At 42.8% G+C, this 19,219-nt stretch overlaps 1 protein-coding gene across 2 annotated transcripts in view; it reads right to left on the bottom strand.

The window, feature by feature from the left end:
* Positions 1-18,333, bottom strand: part of mtm1 (myotubularin 1) — a 35,737-nt gene extending 17,404 nt beyond the window's left edge. For both annotated transcript variants that reach the window (XR_003749196.1, XM_028973464.1), the window contains exons 1-14: positions 18,265-18,333; positions 15,665-15,758; positions 12,252-12,324; positions 10,499-10,593; positions 9,368-9,478; positions 8,125-8,226; positions 7,913-7,996; positions 6,388-6,537; positions 5,530-5,715; positions 4,575-4,760; positions 3,139-3,342; positions 2,806-2,898; positions 2,002-2,115; positions 1,028-1,204 (exon numbers count right to left, since the gene is read on the bottom strand). Coding sequence is in view for 1 of the 2 variants with exons in the window: in XM_028973464.1 (XP_028829297.1) it covers positions 1,028-1,204; positions 2,002-2,115; positions 2,806-2,898; positions 3,139-3,342; positions 4,575-4,760; positions 5,530-5,715; positions 6,388-6,537; positions 7,913-7,996; positions 8,125-8,226; positions 9,368-9,478; positions 10,499-10,593; positions 12,252-12,324; positions 15,665-15,727 (1,638 nt within the window). In the remaining variant the exon portion in view is untranslated. The remainder of the gene's footprint in view (positions 1-1,027; positions 1,205-2,001; positions 2,116-2,805; positions 2,899-3,138; positions 3,343-4,574; positions 4,761-5,529; positions 5,716-6,387; positions 6,538-7,912; positions 7,997-8,124; positions 8,227-9,367; positions 9,479-10,498; positions 10,594-12,251; positions 12,325-15,664; positions 15,759-18,264) is intronic.
* Positions 18,334-19,219: the final 886 nt, after the last annotated feature.

The following is a 19,219-nucleotide window of genomic DNA, read 5'->3' as shown; positions in this document are numbered from 1 at the left end:
CAAAAGAAAAAAAAAGATCAAGCTTTTGTTGTGTGTCACATACTGAGAGTGTGTGTGTGTGTGTGTGTGTGTCTGTCTGTCTACAGGACAGATAAGGCTGTGAGCGGCAGGCTGCTGTGGCAGCAAGCAGGATGCAATTAAAAACAGGGAAAGAGGATTTTCTGCACTACTGAATCTGAGAGGACCAGAGATCAGAGACTTCACTCACACACACACACACACACACACACACACATGACTGCTGTGAGGCCAATGTGAAACAGAAACAATACATTACACCAGAGCAAAATGAATCAGTGGAGCAACAAGGACCAAAAACAACATCCACATGGCTTTCAAGCAGCTCTACAGGTAAAGATGAGAGAATTCTGATCTCTACCGAAGACCTTTATTCATACCAGCCACAGAAATACGTCAGGAGAATCAGATCGAGACTGTGTCCAAAGGGACCCTTTGACAACAGTTTGGACTCTCTGAATAGAAATTCACACAACTCCGGTGCTTCATCCCTGGGTGCGAGGAGGTGTTTGATGACCGGGAGTGACATAAGCTGCCCAACAAGGCTGTCCTTTGAAATGCAGCCCACAAACACAACTTTCTTTTCCCGGGGAAATTAATAATTCATAGTCCGACCTATATTGTTTTAGCTGACAATTGATAAAAGAAATGTAAGGGGTGGAGCTTCATGATACAATGGTTACAGCAGGACACTATATCATTTTCCATCGGCCAGACCATCTAGACCACATGTGTCAAAGTCATGGCCTGCGGGCCACATCCTACGAGATCGCTTCATATAGATCTATTATGGCCTGGCGATATGACGCGCTGATGACAAAAATTACAAATCCCATAAGCTCTATTCACACATTCGACGCTCCAGGCAATGCGTCCAAGGTGCAGCGGGAACTGGGAAGAAGAGCTGCATGTAGTTTCTGCGTAACATCACACAAGTCTTGTGGTTGTGGCGCGTATCATGTGGCAAACCAGACCTGTTTACTGCGGTATAAACGTCTTTACTGCGCACCTGCTGTCGGATGCGAGGGTTCCATCTGATGTAGTACATCACCCACAGCTCCAGGTGTCGCATGCTGGCCACGGGGTACAGAACGCGGCTGGACTCCACCGTGTAGAAGGGGTTGACGTAGGAGGACGAGTCCGCGTTGATCATGGACCACAGGGACACAGTTTTGGAGCGAAGCGCCTGGGAGGGCAGGAGCAAAAATGGAGGGGTGCATTAGAAGACAGGCCCATTGGGATCATACAGAGAAAAGAGTTGATGGAACAAAAGACAGACAGAGGGTGGGGTCTCTGTGTGTTTCTTCAAATGTGGAATGTGGGAAGTGTGTATACATGCACATCTGTGTTCGAGGGTGTGAGGTTGATAGAGTGTTTGTGTGTAAATATTTAATATGAGAGTCTACATGTGTTTGTGTGTTCTGTAAGTGCAGCAGGAACAACGTTCATTCAAGCATCATTCACACCCTACTGCCCATCTGAGATGGACAGAGGGAGAGAGAGTGAGCAATGGAAGGATATAATAGAAAAAAAGACAGGGAATGTACAGGGTGGGCAATTTATATGGATAGACCTTAATAAAATGGGAATGGTTGGTGACATTGAACACATTTTATAAGTGGTCAGAAACTTGTAAATAACTCATGAAAGAATAAAGTTATGTTAAAACTACCAATAAATTTGATGACCCTCTTCCTATTGAAAAAAACAAAAGTTGGATCCAAGATGGCCAACTTCAAAATGGCCACTATGGTCACCACCCATCTTGAAAAGTTTGCCCCCTCACATATACTAATGTGCCACAAACAGGACGTTAATATCACCAACCATTCCCATTTTATTAAAGTGTATCCATATAAATGGCCCACCCTGTAGATTGTGTAAACTGAGGGTTTAAATAAAAGCTTGACCTTTAATCTTCCAAAGTTGTCCCTCTTTCTGACCTCAAAGTCCTCATTTAACCCAACAAAAAGATGAACTCACGTTGGCATCTCGGACGCTCTCGCAGTTGAACAGGAAGGTGCCGAAGCGGCAGCTGTAGAGGTGGTCCAAGATGACCACCAGGAGGCGCTCGTTGAACTCGAAGGCCGTCGGGAACTAGGGGGGGGTGGGGTGGAGCAGAGACATTATGGGTCAAACAGCGCTTGGGGCGAAGGCAGCCGTCCTGTCTGTGCGCCGAGGTCAGTTTGCATATTCCGCTATTGACGTTTAAGGGGGTGGAAAAGCTGATTCTGCATAAGGGGCTGAGTGGGGGGGAGGCAACACTAAGTGAATTGGAACATAACACCACTTGTCACAAAGCATTAAGGTTAGAAAACCTCAAATCCATCAACAGCATTCTGCTGCTACACTCACTACCCCTGTTTAGACTGTTGCTAGCATGCTACATGCTAATAATAGATGCTAATGCTACATACAATGACGACGGTTGTGAAGAAGGTTGTGATGATTATTTGAATACTTATTATGATACATGGAAACATAATTTGTTGTCCCCTGGTCACTCAGGTCCCAAATTGGGGCTACATTTCACAATGCAGAGGCCATGATGTGATTCATGCATAACGTACATCTTAATAATAACAAATGTGGGAAACGTAGACAGATTATGCATTTAACCATAAAACTAATACCATGTCATTTACCCTGAACGCTAATCAAATTAGCAGTTAACTGGATTAGCAGTTAACTGTAATGCATACTTTTCTACATGCTGTATGATGAAGATATTTATCCTATTTAATGCATTATAATGTGCAGTAAACCGCAGGCAATTGTGAGCTGTACCTGCTTGGTCATCTGCCACACACAGTCGATGAACTGTAAGAATATGGGCGACCTCTCCTGATCCGCGTGGTTCTTGTCCCCGTGACCGATCCGCTGTACAGATCAGAGTACGTGGGTTAAAAAACACACACACACACACACACACACAAAAATGCTTGCAGATATGCATGCTCACCTACACACAACTATAAGACATACATTTCTATGACACCTATACAAATGGAGTGTTTAATGGAGTGGTAACCTCTTTTTAAAATAAATTACTTAGTTTTTTGTTTTTTTGCTACCGTTGTCATCGTGCTAGACCAGCATGTGACAAAAACACACTCTCACCGATGTGAACTTGTGCCCGAAGCTGATCCACTCTTTCTCCAGCAGCACCTGGAAGCCCCTGAGAGTGCGGTAGTGGCTGTCCAGCATCAGCATGGCCAGCGAGGTGAGCTGGGCAGTGCGGTCCCAGCCGTCACTGCAGTGCACCACCACCGAGCTGCCCGACGACACCTTATCTGCCACCTGGATCGCCCCCGACAACACCAGCTGCAGCAGGAGAGAGATTGATGAGGGGGGTTTCAAAATAAGACCACCAATCGAGTCCCTGTTGTCCATTTTGAACTGCGTGGCAAGGTTCACACCATGTAGAGCGGCTTTTCCATGCCGTACCTGGTGCATGGTGACCTAGCGGCCTAATCGGATGGTCGCGAATTCCAAACATTGAGCAAAGTACCAGCTTTCCAGGCACCTTTCATGGCTGCCCACGATTGGTGATGGGTTAAAATGCAGAGGACACATTTCATTGTTTACACTGAATGCTGAGTGCGGTGTATCACATATGACAAAAAGTCACTTTCACCTCCTATTGTACTTTACCATCCAGCTTACTGGATTGGACTACAATGTTTTCATTAGCGACAGACATTGGTACCCAAGCATTCGGCCCTCACTGCCAGTCTCTGCAACAGCTGATGGCCTGATGACAGCTGAACACTCAGAGACTCGCCCCTCTGGACTGAGACACACACACACACACACACACACACACACACACACTACCTCTGTTATACTGTAATATCATCTAGTAATGCACCATTCCATATTTCACAGCAATATTTGCACTATTTTACTTTGCACATTTATTATTCATTTCACTTGTTTAGTCTGTATCATTGTTGTCTACGTGTTTTTTTGTTAAATGTTATTCTTGCACTGCCTGTGTCCCGTTTGAGGTTGAAGTTTGAGTGCACTGTATGTAGCCCAGTTTGTCTGTTGCACACGTGCCCTTTATGTCAGTATGTAACTTTGTCTAATCGTTCAAATGTTACATGTAGCACCAGGTTCGTTATTTCTGTCTAACACGTATATAGCTGAAATGAATATAAAGCTCAACTTCAACTTCATGTTCAGACATGTAGGTTATTCCTCATGTTGAAAGGTCAGTTTTCCTTTCCCGCCTAGTCCTAGAATAAAAGTCTTTTTGAATGGAGAACTTTTCTGAAGTTCTCTTTAAGACTTGATTTTGGATTAATCCAAAAATGGGAAACGGACCCTAAAGGTTTGTTAAATGATAAAGAATTAGAAATCGTAAACAGTCCATTTACTTTGATTAACTAGGGCAAAGTGTCTTCATCTGGGAACAATTTTGCAGGTTGTAGAAGGTCAGCTAATTGCTAACTCTGCCCAAGGATGGATTTGCCCATAATGCAAATTCACCCTTAATTACACATTGGACTGGACTACAGGCCACCCAAATTCTGGAATGGTGGACTCTTTACCTTGATGTGCTCCAGCCAGTGAGTGGACTCCAGACTGGAAAGCCAGTGAGCCTCCTCCACGTTGGGGTAGACAATGTCCTTCAGCTTCCTGAGAGACTCCCTCATCACGTGTATGTTGTGGATGTCCAGGAAGACCAGCTCCGCATTCTGGTAGGCGTCATCACCTTCATAGCCCCCGCCTGTGGCCTACAAAGGCCAGATGCCGGAGGTTAAAAGGTTAGTGCAGCCATGGAAGCTTCCTCCTGCTCTTGCTTTCACTCTGGTATGGTCAGGAGTGGGTTAGTTTGGATGACACATTCACAGGAAATGTGACTTAGCAAACCAAAAATATCCAGATGAATATAAATGTCCTTCAGTTCACATTTCACTGCAAAATGGCCTCATTCCTTATTAGTAAAATACACAATATACAACCCAGCCACTGGGGATGCATGTGACAGTCTGTTTCTTGGTGCTGGGCCCAAGCCCGGTTAAATGGGGAGGGTTGTGCCAGCAAAGGGTTCCGGCATAAAAACTTTTGCCAAATCAATCTCGCTGTGTCGACCCCTAATGGGAGAAGCCAAAGGCAGAAGAAGAAGAAATGCACAATATGTCCATTGTGGCCACAGTGCTAAGGATGGATGCTGCACAGTTTAACCGGCTTACTATAACTTTTAAGCCTGTAAGAGCAAGTAAATATTTACTGATGTTAGCCAAAATGGTCATATTGGTGCATCTTCAGAAAAAATAATTCTGGGCGATAGCACATACACAAATGTTGTTCTATGCAACTCTACCTCGGCCAGATCAGCAGACATCTGTAACCAACCAATCAGACAAAACCCACACGCCTACGGGTAGAACAAGAGAACACAACAGAAATCCTGCTGTTCAGGATTTGACTTGCACACGCTGGCAGTGTTAAACCGGGGCTGAAGATCCGCTCTGCAACCCCCGGCGTGTGGTTGATGCTGACCTTGTTGGCGACGGCGTTGACGTTGGGCCTGGCATCGTAAATGGTCAGCTTGGGGGTGCCGTTGGCTTCGCGGATGACGTCCAGGTAGCGCTCGTCGTCTTTGTTGCGCTTGCCGCTCATGCCCACCAGGGGCTGACTGCAGCGCACAATCACTGCCTGGTTCTCCCGGTGTATCCATGACAACACCTAAAGGGTGAGGGGGTTAAATGTTTTTCCCATTAGGGAAGTCTAATGGTTTAAATCAATAGTAAAAACACTTGTTTAAACACATACTTACAGTAAGCGCAAACTTACACAGCATTGACAAATTAACAGGCTAATAGCCTTATAACATAACTCTTATAACAAAAGTCAACCCCAATCAATACCCATTTTCTTAAGTTCATATTTTGACACTATTGACCTTTGGCAGATATTGGCTTTCACAGATGCGGCAGTAACCCTGCCTGTAGTTACAGGGACAGTGTCCCTCGAGACACTCAGGGTTAAGTGTCTTGCTCAGGGACACAATGGTTGATATTGCGGTTTGAACCTGTAACCCACAACGCTACTACCACCCTATTAATTCTGCAACATGAAAGAGCTGAGCTTGTTTTTGTTTGTTTTTTTTAAATGTTAGACATGTATTTCTTGTGTCACAGTAATATTTACGTGAAGAGGCAATGGTGGGTTAGCTTAAAAGAAGACAATACAATTTAAAAAAATATCAAATATCATGCAACATGACAGAAAATATACCCTCTGGAAGCAAAAAGTTTGCAGGGAGCAACTTGATGCAAATTTCCACCATGCTGCGCCCACCACAGAAGTAACAGTAACTTTACCACTATACCCCACACAAGTTTAACCAGAACTCACTGGGATGCGGCTGCGAGACCGGAACGTGGCCACTCTCCTCAGGTCTTCGTCTGAGGCTTTATAGGGCACCACCAATTTGGTCGGATATGTGTCGCACAGCTCATACTTCTCGTTGATGAACGTGATACGCCACTTGTCGTTTGGCAAGCCCTGAGGTAAAAGAACAATATTACCTGGGTTACTTCATCTTTAAAATTTCACTTTGTGAGCCTATTTAACATTAATACGAGTCCCATCGAGTGTCTATGCTCCTGGATTGCCTAGAAATGGTCGGTGTAAAGAGTGCTTTGGTCATTCTGCTTTGTCGTTCAGAGTGCCAGCTCAAATGGTCGGATCTGGAATTTGGCCCCTTATGACATCATAAGGGGAAAGGTTACCTCCAATTTCTCATGCTTAGTCCACCCAGAGAATTTCCCACCCCTCCCTTAACATATTAGCTCCACTGACCGTCATGGCTTCCATACATGTGAAGCCTTGCATTGCTGTTGCTTGGTGATTGGATGTAAAAAATGAGCACAAATGTGTTTTTAGTTCTGTGATGCAAGACGCTGTCGAAACTGTGGGCTAATTTTATTTGTTCTGGAAAAAACGCTGACCCAACTTACTGTTTGTGCCAAATACGGTGGTCAATGAATGGTGTTGATGACATCATTTCTGCAAATACCTTCTATAGGCCGCTCTCCTCCTTGCCCCGGCTCTCTCCTCCTCATTATAATTTAAAGCTACAGACACCAAAACGGTGAGTCCTGGAGAAATCTAATCATGCTACTGGTTAAAAGTGGCTGTAATTCTGCACCACGGCTAAATTTCAGAAAGAGACTTCAGATACAGAATTAAGGGACCACTAAGACCATTATAAAAGCCCCCCCCCCCCAAAAAAAACTGTACAACCCTGCCTACATAAATTCTACAGATTTTATGACATTTTATAAACAAGTTGAGATATCAAGACATATAGGATAGCTCAAGAATAAAAACAGAGGCACCATTTAACTTTAAACATATTTAACAAAATGTAAGGATTCTGTAAATATGCTTAAGGGCATAAATAGGCTAATAAAACAAGATGATGAATAAACTGATGCGTTACTGAAACTGTTCTGCTTCACCCGCCATAATTAAAAATGATTTATTATAGAATATGTATTATATTTATGAAATACATAAAACAATCTTAATAAATAAATAAGTAAGTGAATTCTGGAATTATGTTCTCTCTAGACAAGAGGTGTGATGTCAGGGCTTCAGTAGAATGTATAAATATAGGGATTTTTGAAGCCATTGATAATATTAGTATACGCTGTTCTATTTTAGTTAATAAATGTGGATGTAATGATGTCCTATGCAAGTTCAGTATTTAATTTATACTATAATTTAACTCTACAACAGGTCATTTATATAACAGATCGAGCAACATGTGGGCAGACTGAGCCTGCAGCTTCTACTGACTACACATCTGGAGAAGCAGATCGGGGCCACACACACACACACACACACACACACACACATACACATACACACACACCTGTCTCCTGTATTCATCCACAGGTTCATAGATGTTCCAGCCATTCTCTTCATATTTCTCCTGACTGAGGAATGCAAACAGTTGCTAAAGGAGGAAGAAATGGGGAGAGATGGGTGTGTGAGGCTGGGTTTAAATATACTAACACACTTGCACATAAATTTAAAGTAGTGTGTATGTGTGTGTGAGTGAACAAACAGAGGGTTAGGACTGACCAGTCCATGAGAGACGGGGAAAGCGTATCTAAACAGGAGCTCAAAGATGTCTCTTCGACTGTGACCTTCTTGCTTAAGGGCAAACCTCAAATTCCTCATGTCCTGTATAAAAAAAAAACACACACAATAGGTGCATTTACTGTCACATTCTCATTTCACATTAAGTTGATTCTACAAAAGGAAATAAATGGTGAGAGTGGTACTTTAAAACGAACAAACAAAAAACATTCAAACATTTACTCAAGAGTTCATTATGAATCATCACATTCACTGTTTTAGTTATTCTATTCTAAGACTATATATTTGCATACTTGTATATTAAATCTTATATTATACAGTTGACAAAGTCTGTGCTATTATTTTTTTGCTGCTCTTATCCACTTCCTGCCATGACTATAGATTTCCCACTTGTGGGACTAATAAAGGATCATCTCTCTCTCTCATGAAACCTTTTATTCTTGTTGTACATTTACATTTACTGCATTTATCAGACGCCCTTATCCAGAGCGACTTACAACCCTAAGTTGCCCCCCCGGAGCAACTTAGGGTTAAGTGTCTTGCTCAGGGACACAATGGTAGTAAGTGGGGTTTGAACCTGGGTCATCTGGTTCATAGGAGAGTGTGTTACCCATTAGGCTACTACCACCCTGTACTGTATATCAATAATTGTATTACACTTGTGTGTTAAATGGAAGCAGGCTTATAGTAAATCACAGCTTCTGCTTCTCTGATCCTCTTCATTAGATTTCCATTAGATTTCTTTTTGCTTTCTTAAAAAGATTTCCGTTGGTAGAGAGGCCCTTACAGGCATGCCTTACAATGGAAAATATATATTACTGCATGTTCTGAGAGCATACTGAATATAACTACTCAAATGTTCAATACACTTACAGACTTAAGATAACATGATGACCACTGAGAGGTGAAGTGAAAATCATTGATGGTCCTATTACAATAGCATTGGATGGGATATATAAAAAAATGTATCCAAAGATGTGTCTCAAAGCTCTTCAAATCTCAATCCAATCAAGGGATGATGCACTACCGTGCAACCTCACAAGGATCTGCTTCAGACAGCTTAGTGCCAGATACCACAGCAGACCTTCAAAATTCTAGTGGACTGCACGGGTCGTTAAGCCAGCAAAAGGGAGACTATATTAAGCGTAGGGGTCATAATATTATATTTGATGGGTACATTTTTACGAAATAGGTAACACAGGAATGACTAGGTTCATGGCGGTACCTTGCAGGTGATGTCCAGGCCGTAAGAATTTTCCCCTCGACTTGAAGCTCCACCCATCTTCTCCACCCGACCTATGGTACTCAGTGGAACATCAAGTATGACAGAAGGGTCCTAAAAACACACCAGGTGTGATTTAAAAAAATAATATGGTAAATTTACTAACCAAATAATCAGACAGATGTACCTAATTTAGGTTTATAACCCTCATTATCTGTAGGATCATTATCTCTAAGCATCCTATGAAATTGAATTAATCTGCAGCTTACTTCTAAAAATTAAAAATTAAAACATGTTGGACTAGTGACTTCAAATCTGCGGGTGCTATCAGTGTTTAGTAATAATAAGAACATATCACATTTCATCATTCTTTTATGCAATACGGCTATGCTAAAAAAGGCCATCTGTATGTTCCACTCACTCTTTGGCGATCCCTGCTTCATTTTGGTGGCAGAACTAATTTCATCAGCGATCATAGCCTAAGGTGGCTTTTTGTAGGAGTGTGCAACAATAATGACATGTCAAAAAATGACTTATATTATTAGCAAGACTAATTAATTAGTCATTAACACCACGTAACCTTTTGGTCCGGTTTTCAGACATTATAAAGCCTGCTGAGTGAATCATAAACCCTGCCGGTGGATACAGGAGCATGTGGGAACCTTGCGACAGGGACAACACAGATGGGAAAAGTATAAAACTCTTCGTTCCCAGTAGCACTGCCGCTGTTATAGAAGTGCTAAGAGGAAGCATGCGATGCAAATCCACAAGAGGAACTGAGCTACAGCCCAGAACCACACCCCGAACCAAATAATAATAATAATAATAAAAAGCTGATTGTATTGTCAGCTATGGTCTGGGTAGAGTAGGCAAAGCTGAGCCGTATTAATTGCCAGACAGTGCCCGCTCGGACGGGGGCGGGGCTTTATTTGTTGCAACGCTGCAAATGGATCTCCTCAAAACGTGTGCCAAGCCTACGCTCAGCATGCAATTGGTCCATGCTGGGTAACATAATCAGCATTTAAAAAAAAATAATTATAAATTCAGCACAGCCGCATGGCCCATGACAACGTGGTCGCCATGACAACGCACGCCTCCCGCTTCCCCTTTTGAGGTCGTCCCTAGAGTGCTCACCACATCGTTGCTTCTGAAGTACAGTCTGTAGTTCGTGATGAACACTTTGCCTTTCAGCGCCCCAGCGAAGGGACAGATGTAGATGATGTCTTTGTCTGTAAGACAGAGGTCAAAAGGTCAACAGCAGCAGCAACACAATGCAAGCAAAACCAGCATAAACATCTCTTCTGATCTTTGCCTATCCAACATAAATAATAATACATAGCAATTAATGAGTGCAAGATAATTCCCTTGTACTAGTAATTAAAACAATTATGCTTTAAATACGTTAATATTATTAATGTGAACACCCCCCTATGTGCCATCCCCCCAGGGTGGTAGTAGCCTAGTGGGTAACACACTCGCCTATGAACCAATAGACCCAGGTTCAAATCCCACTTACTACCATTGTGTCCCTGAGCAAGACACTTAACCCTGAGTGTCTCCAGGGGGACACTGTCCCTGTAACAACTGATTGTAAGTCGCTCTGGATAAATGCTGTAAATGTAATGTGTACTATCGCATGCTACTATTGTGTTATGAATTTGCATTGCACGCTGGGATGTGAAGTCAGTTCTCCTGACCAGATTTAAGCCAAATGTAAGCACACTTGAAAAGATGAATTACAATTAAATTAATTAAATTACAGGCTGTTCACACAATGTTATTCTGTTGTTATTATTTGAATTGAAAATGCAAACAAAAGGAAGTCAGATGGCGGCTATATTGGCAATACTTTAGGCTGTTTGCTTTAAATAGGCAGAATAACACTCAATTTGGATAGATGGTTGGTTTCATTGCGAAAATCTAATTTGTAATGAGCAAAAGTGGTGACCCTAAAATGCAGTACAAACTGAAGTGTGGGCTTGTTGAACCACTGCACGCCCTGCACAAATATACACAGAGACGTATAAAGATAGTAGACGATGCGTCTGCTGTAACCGGAGCTGATGCAGCCAACAAACGCGCAGCAGCGTGGACTTTATGAACTGTTACGATTGTGTCACGATTTTTTACGGCAGACTTTTTAATCTTTAATCATCCTCTGAAGAGCCTCCACAGGCCGACGAAGCGCCAAGGGCACCTCTCATTAGTTATTTATGCCACAATAACAGGCCGCCACTTTCACAGGCAACGCTTCCCGTGAAGAGGACCTGGTTAAAAATTACACACGGGCAGTTAAAGAGCAACAACCCGTTTATGCCTGGATACATTAATAAGCACTTTAACGTACAACACACATCCACTCGTATACCACCTCTCTCTCTCTCGGTCAGGCAGTTTAGAGGTTGGGTGATTCAGACGGAAAAAACAACTTTCTAACATTAGCGCCCAGGACACAATTGCACTATTGACAATATACACACACGAAACAGTGCTATACCTACTATTACATATATTTACCTATTTAAAAAGACGAATGTTTAGTACGTTTGCTGTACACTTCTGATAATTAATAGTGCATTGGGCACATGGTGCGTCATGTTTCTAAATGGCTGCATTGTCCACAAATAACCATCACTGAATAATTATGCTGTGGAGCTGGACCGGAAACATGTTTTTTTGGGCATGTTGAGTAGTTATTAACACTATTTTGGTAGTCATGTTTTGTCCCCATTCTACAGAACGGGTGATTGTTGGCGTCACCTCTGTCAGATGGCTTTTATTCTGCTGTAACAATATAAGTGTTCAAATTTGTGTTATGAATGACATCATATGTTGCTCATCACGAATGGAATTATTTCCTACGTACGACAGAAGGAGACAGACTCACCGGTCACTCTCTCCTCCCCTGGCAGCAGGGCCACGTCTGCCAGAGGCTCCAACCTCAGACTCTCCCTGGATGCCTGCAGTCAAACACAAGAGAACATTAGCCAGAGGATGTGATTCGGCGATGTTGACGCGGGCGTGGCTCATTATCTCTGCTGCAGCTGCACCATGCGAGCAACGTGGCACCTGTGCGGCGCGCCCATCGGCTGCAGCCCGGCCCCGAGTCCAGGGGGTTAAAGGGCAAACGCGAGCAATGAGCGGCGGAGCGACGGCACGGGACGGACGGGGGGTGGGTGGGGGTCTAGTCACGTGCGAAAGCTGCCGCCCCCCTCGCCTGTCTCTGCGTGGAACAGCGTGAAGTCGGGGACCCAGACACTCTGTCCCAGGGCCATTTTCCGCCTGCCAGCAGAAGGTTAGTGAACTGGAATGTGGGCTGAAGTGCCTTTTTCTCTTTCTTTCACACACACACGGCCTTATGGGTAATGGCCTGGCCCTGCTCTCAGCAGGAAACTAATAGACCAAATCACCACACCATCCTTTCCAAACCTCTCGATTCCAAACAGACAGCACAGCGGCGTTTACAGCATGGGAACAGTGCAGGGGTCGGGACGAAAAGAAAAGGATCGGATCGAATGTCAGAAAGAGAAATTGAGTAAGGTGAGCATGACTGGAAAAAAGAAGAACAGAAAAAAAAAAAAAAAAAAACGTGTTCAGTTGTGTGTGTGTGTGTGTGTGTGGGGATCAGATGTCCAGGAGAAAGTGAGCAGTGGTGACACAGCAAAAGGAGAGTGGCGGGGAAGGAAATGGCCAAAGAGAGAAGTGAGAAGAGGAATCAGACAGCCAAAGAGTAGACATGAGAACAAAATAATGAAGCAGGACAAATGCTCCATGGCCACTGAATAAGGTACGCGGACCATAGATCTACATTTTAGTAAGTTACTGACCCCAGATGTCCTGCTGCAGATATGAGGACATACTGGGATTAGAAACTTCCAAGAGACTGAGGAATAGAAGTAAAAGGTACCTGAGAGCAGCTGGCCCACAGACCAACGCCACACAAACAGGCAGTGGCTTAAGGGCAGATGTACCTAATAAAGCGTGCCGTGGCTGTAACTCTAACCCACTGATGGCTGCTTCATTTAGGTCAGCTTAGTCTTTCCTGACTGCTGCGGAGAAGTAACAAAAAAAAAAACGCACATGCCGCTCTGCCAACTTTCTCTACCAGGGCACGCTGGCACGGCACCACAACTGCCACCAGCACGACTGGACGTGGAATTCTGAGCAGGTCTCCCACGTCTGCTGGTGCTGCCCACATTGGTAAAGCTAATGTTTTTTTGGACCTGAGAAACTTTAAAAACTGAATGTGTTTCTGATGTAAATCATGCTAGGGAATACCAAAATACTGTGAAATATTACACACACACACACACACACACACACAGTACAGGCCAAAAGTTGGGACAATCCTTCTCATTCAATATGTTTTCTTTATTTTCGTGACCATTTACGTTGGTGGATTCTCACTGAAGGCATCAGAAATATGAATGAACACATGTGGAGTTATGTACTTAACAAAAAAAGGTGAAATAACTGAAAACATGTTTTATATTCTAGTTTCTTCGCTCTGATTACTGCTTTGCACACTCTTGGCATTCTCTCGATGAGCTTCAAGAGGTCGTCACCTGAAATGCTTTTCCAACAGTCTTGAAGGAGTTCCCAGAGGTGTTTAGCACTTGTTGGTCCCTTTGCCTTCACTCTGCGGTCCAGCTCACCCCAAACCATCTCGATTGGGTTCAGGTCCGGTGACTGTGGAGGTCAGGTCTCCACTTTTTCTTAAGTACATAACTCCACATGTGTTCATTCATAGTTTTGATACCTTCAGTTAGAATCTACCAATGGAAATGGTCATGAAAATAAAGAAAACACAATGAATGAGAAGGTGTGTCCAAACGTTTGGCCTGTACTGTAAATATATGTATACGCACACACACTCCATCTGTGCAATATCAATTATTAGCATTGAATTCTGTGCAATATCATTATACTGTTCAATAACATTATTCTAACTACTCACCACATGCAAACAATCTGAAATAAACGTACAACAACATGTAACACACACACACACACACACACACACACTATATATATAATATACACTGTATTAAAAAAAGCCACTAATTAATTTATTCTTCTCATATGTAGAAGAATATGTACCTTATTCTATTGTATTTTCTTTCTCTATTTACTACATTCATGTCCGCACGGAAGGAGCTGCTTTTAATCTTATTGTACATGCGTATAGTCATGATTAAAAGACATTCTAATCTATTACAGTTTGCATGCTTTTTTTTGCATGCATATAAAAACAATGTATAGGCCTTCTGTAGCAGGTGACTTGCGGCGCTTTCACACCTTAGTACGTTTGCTTTGGTCCGAGTCAGTTGGTTAGTTTTGAACGCTGAGTTCGTGATTTGAGTGGAGACCACCTAATTTTGTGGGTCTCAGTGTGGTCGTTGTGCGATTACTGTGTTCACACCGGACGAAACGAAACGCTGTTTGATTCGAGCGCACTAAAGCCAGTAGGTGTGAGAGCACCCTTGAAAACTGTGAATTCATGCATCGCCATCTAGTGGAGCTTCCTTACATGACACACTGCAACAATGCCACTTCTTTTTAGCTGAAATAATTGCAGATTAAATGAAACAGAAGACGTCCTCTGTACACATATTGATTCATTTAGGAATTAATAAGAATTCCTTCATTCATTTAGGCACATTTGACCTTAGGAAGCAGAGCAAGGCTGCATGGCGGTCGGCCGCCATATATGGCAGCTTTCAGCGCTATAGGACAAGCTGGACCGGCCCGTCCACGGGTGTCGGTGAGCTGCGTTACTTATTCATGTCCGGGGAGAAAGACCTGCATCAAGCCCAACGTGCACACGCAGAAATCGAAATAAGACTGTAATAAAAAGGACGACGATCTAATGAGCAGTGACGAGTTGGAAAGGCTGAGTGTTAGAACGCATTGCATTTCAGGCATTATGCATTAACGCTGGATTAAAATGTACTGTTCAACAATAAACTATTTTTTTACTTATGCTGAGAAACAGGATTTTTCTGTTATTTTCTTCTGTTGAGTAATAATGCTGAATTAAATAATCAGTCCTCTATGGTTTTCCTAATGTGACTAACCATGTGCAGCGTATGCCTGGCAGAAAGCATATTTGGCCCATATTGTGCAGTATTTTATAATCCTTCACCTCTTTGAGTTATCATTTGCAGGGAACCGAGGAGAATTTCAGGTTTCTGCATTTCACCTCTGACAGCAGCTGCTCCATAATTCATCAAAACAAGGTTTTGATACATAACATGTCACTGCCACAGGCTAAAACCCTTACTCTGACCCAGCACTCACGTTTTGGCTTGAGCTGTTCTCCAGAGGGCTGGAGCTGTATGCTGGTATGGACGCCGAGGCCATTGCTCAGGAAGCGCTTCTTCTTCCACAGGCACTGCAACAAGAATCAAGGCGATCGAATCACACATGTTTCAAATAAAAGGTGTTCACCTGTCAACAGGCATTAAAGGCTGTGCAATGTATTGTATAATCAAATTCATCTAATAATGCGGAGCAATATTGCATTTCTAACCTTAACAACTGTCTCTCTATATCAATTTAATAATTAACTCAATGCTGAAGAGAAAATGTCCTTAAAGAAATTTAGTTGCAATCTATACGTAAAAGGACAATAATTTGTGTAATATCTTATGATGACAAACACTTTTTAAAAAACACACACACACACACACATATAAAATATATATATATGAGATTATCATAACATAAATCGAATGCTTGATGAAAACTCTTGCCATAATTCAGCAATTATTACAGTTTTAACAGTGAAAAAAAAAAAGTCTTTAAAAAGTTTCCTTTAGCTACACAGCTATCCGTCGTGGATACGTACATATGTCTACAATATTGTTACATTTACATTACATTTACATTATTTGGCAGACGCCCTTATCCAGAGCGACTTACAACGTGCTTTCACGTTACCATCGATGAAGAGATCAATTCCGGTTCACTAGGACCCCCAACTATGAATATTGTTGAACCAGCAGTATGCCGATATCAATGTTATCATTTGGTGGCGCTGTATCTGTGACTCCCGCCTCTACACCACGCTTAACCAAATATATATAGTGTTACTCAAATCAGTGCATGTGTGGAAATCCGAGTCTCGATTACGTGTGCGGCATAGCCGTTTCTTTGTCACTTTTTCCATTGGTGCAGAACGCGAGAGGCAAACTGAAACCCCTGCAAAATAAACGTACGCTTTTCTAAAAAGCGATATGGTTTATTGCTTTACTTCCGCCGCTAGGGTGTGTATTGGCAAGGATCTCACCATACTCGGGTCACGATACGATCATATCGTGATATATTGTGATACTGTACAAGTTCACTGAAAATGTAAAAACAGAGCTGAAATACAAGATGCTGTGTACAATCTGTGGGACCACTATTACATTAATGATCCAGCCAGAACTGAATTTTGGACTAAATTTGTCTACAAAAAGAATATGGATATTTGATGTCCTTGTATCGATACAATATCACCAGGTAAAATATCGCGATACGCTGCCGTATCGATACTTTCTATCCGACGCAGCGCGTTTCTGAGAGAACTGCTGCCGGATTCTTTTTTTGCATCTGTGCTTGAAAGCCGAAGTGACTCAACATTTTCGCAGCTGTGATGAGACCGTGAGCGGCCGCCACTCGTTCGTAAATGGTCCAGTTTAGCCACTCGGCCTAAATATAGACGCGGTGCTTCGCTGAATGAGAGCGCTCATCGTCCTTTCTGAAAACGGGTCTAAACTTTTCACCCAAATATGAAGACAAACGCAATTTAATAAAAGTAACTTCAATGCCACACAAATCTTCCTTCGTATAAGTCATATATTATATTTCCATACCATATGTTCGACATGTTCATATGTTCACCCCCCCCTCAGAGTGACCGCAGACTCATAGCCTGATTAAATGTCTTTAACAACTGCTCATCACCGCCACCATGACTCCATTATGACGCTTCCAGACACGTTGACAATCTCGGTGTCAGGATATTGGCCGTAAACGCCGCCGTCCCTGTCATTTTAAGCCGAAGATCTACACAGGGACAGCAGGAGCGGGACCCTATTTTTAAAAGGTGACGGGTGGTAACGTGACAGGGGGTTGGGGGGGTGACCAACCACCTCCATCCCACCCGTGGGCCTTTGCTCTCGTTCGCAAGTATAATAAGCACCCTCGGGCAGTGACGTCACATACGGCAATAAGCGTTAACAAATGGAATAAACCAACAGAATCAACGCAACGAGGGTATTCGCAGAAAAAAAGGAGCACACCAATAAACCAACAGATGTATAGATTAATAGATTAAATAGATTTAACTTTCTTTTTTTTTTTTTTAGAATTCACACCCTAGAAAATGGTTTACAACAAACGACCCAGCTGGGTCTATTTAATGTGAAATTGATGCTCTCGTTACCTTCCAGGGTTAAAATAAACGCATTTAGCTGAATTAGGATGTGGCAGGCTGCAGCGGGGCTCGGGCTAACTTCGGGTGTCTGGTGCGTAAAAAAAAAAAGGAGCGGAGGGGGAAAAAGAACACATTTCTCGCCAAAAACGTCCAATGTCTCAGAGAGAATCGCGTTACCGGCGTCTACGATAACGTTTGATCTCTTGCGTTCGGTTCGAACGCGCACCGTAAAAAGAAAAACTTTCACAACTTTTTCGCCCCCTGTCTAATCCAGCCGAGCTGGGACATCCAGTACAGCCAGTGCGTTAATGGACCAGGAAATAGCTCGGGCCTATAGCACCGCGACAGGCTTTAAGTGCAATATTCCAGGTAAAGGCCGCTTTAGGACGGAGTCCGTTCAAGCGCGGGCTGCAACCTCGCGAACGGAACGAATCAAGCCACGTTTGTCACTTACGAATGCATTTTTACACTTACTCACCCACAATCAACGATTCTCCGTCCCCGAAATCGCCAGTCTGTTTTGCGCCGCCGTAGGAAGAGCTCACCCAGTGTCATGTGACAGCAGCCAGAGCTCCTATTGGTCGACTGTCATTTCGAGCGCCGCACGGATTTCTGGGAGTTGTATTTTTTGAACATCTATTGCATGCGATTTAGACTATAACATGAGCAATAGGCATAATGATAGCAGATACTTGAACCACAACATACATTTTATATTATTTTAATCGCATTTCCGTATTAACAATGCAATTTTTAGGTATACAGGATTAAAAAGTAGTACTGAAATATTAAAAGCAATTTCTTAATGAATGTACATCCTGTAGCACTTTGGAAAAAAATGGAATGTGTTAGTGAATTCTGGTATTTTTTTACATTTATCTGAAAAGAAAAAGAAAAAAATCTAGTTAAACACTGAGCATATTAAATGCCTCTTATTTATTCTCCGTATTCCCCTTTCAGCAATACATGCATTAAAAAGAAAATGATCAGAGATTGTTAATGCAAAATTCGTTGACACATGCACTTCTGTTGCACAGGCTTTGGCAGGGCTGGCTGCTCAGTAAATGGAGCTGGATGCAAGCCAGCGAGCCACCATTATGCTCTTTAGACTCTGCAAAGCCTTTAAAGCTCTGGCATGATGAGGCACTTTGGCCTTGCGGCAATGACCCCAGCAGTGCAGGTTAGGTCCTGAAAGCATATGCTCGCCCTCCAAGCCGACGCTCTCTTTCACGCTCTCCATTCTGTCATTTCCTCTTGCTGTTCAGTGTAGTTATAACAATGGACATACTAGAACATCTGCTTTCTGAGAAATTGATACAGAGTGCAAGAATATTGAAATTCTACCTATCAAGTTAGGAAAATTCAGATTGATGTTTAACAGACGGCAAGTGGAGGAACAGAACTCAGATCGGACAGTCAAATGTAGGTTCCTG

This window comes from Denticeps clupeoides, chromosome 1, assembly GCF_900700375.1.
Source record: "Denticeps clupeoides chromosome 1, fDenClu1.1, whole genome shotgun sequence".
Lineage (NCBI taxonomy): Eukaryota > Metazoa > Chordata > Actinopteri > Clupeiformes > Denticipitidae > Denticeps > Denticeps clupeoides.
The sequence above is the reverse complement of the archived record's forward strand: the minus strand, read 5'-3'. Positions and strand labels throughout refer to the sequence as shown.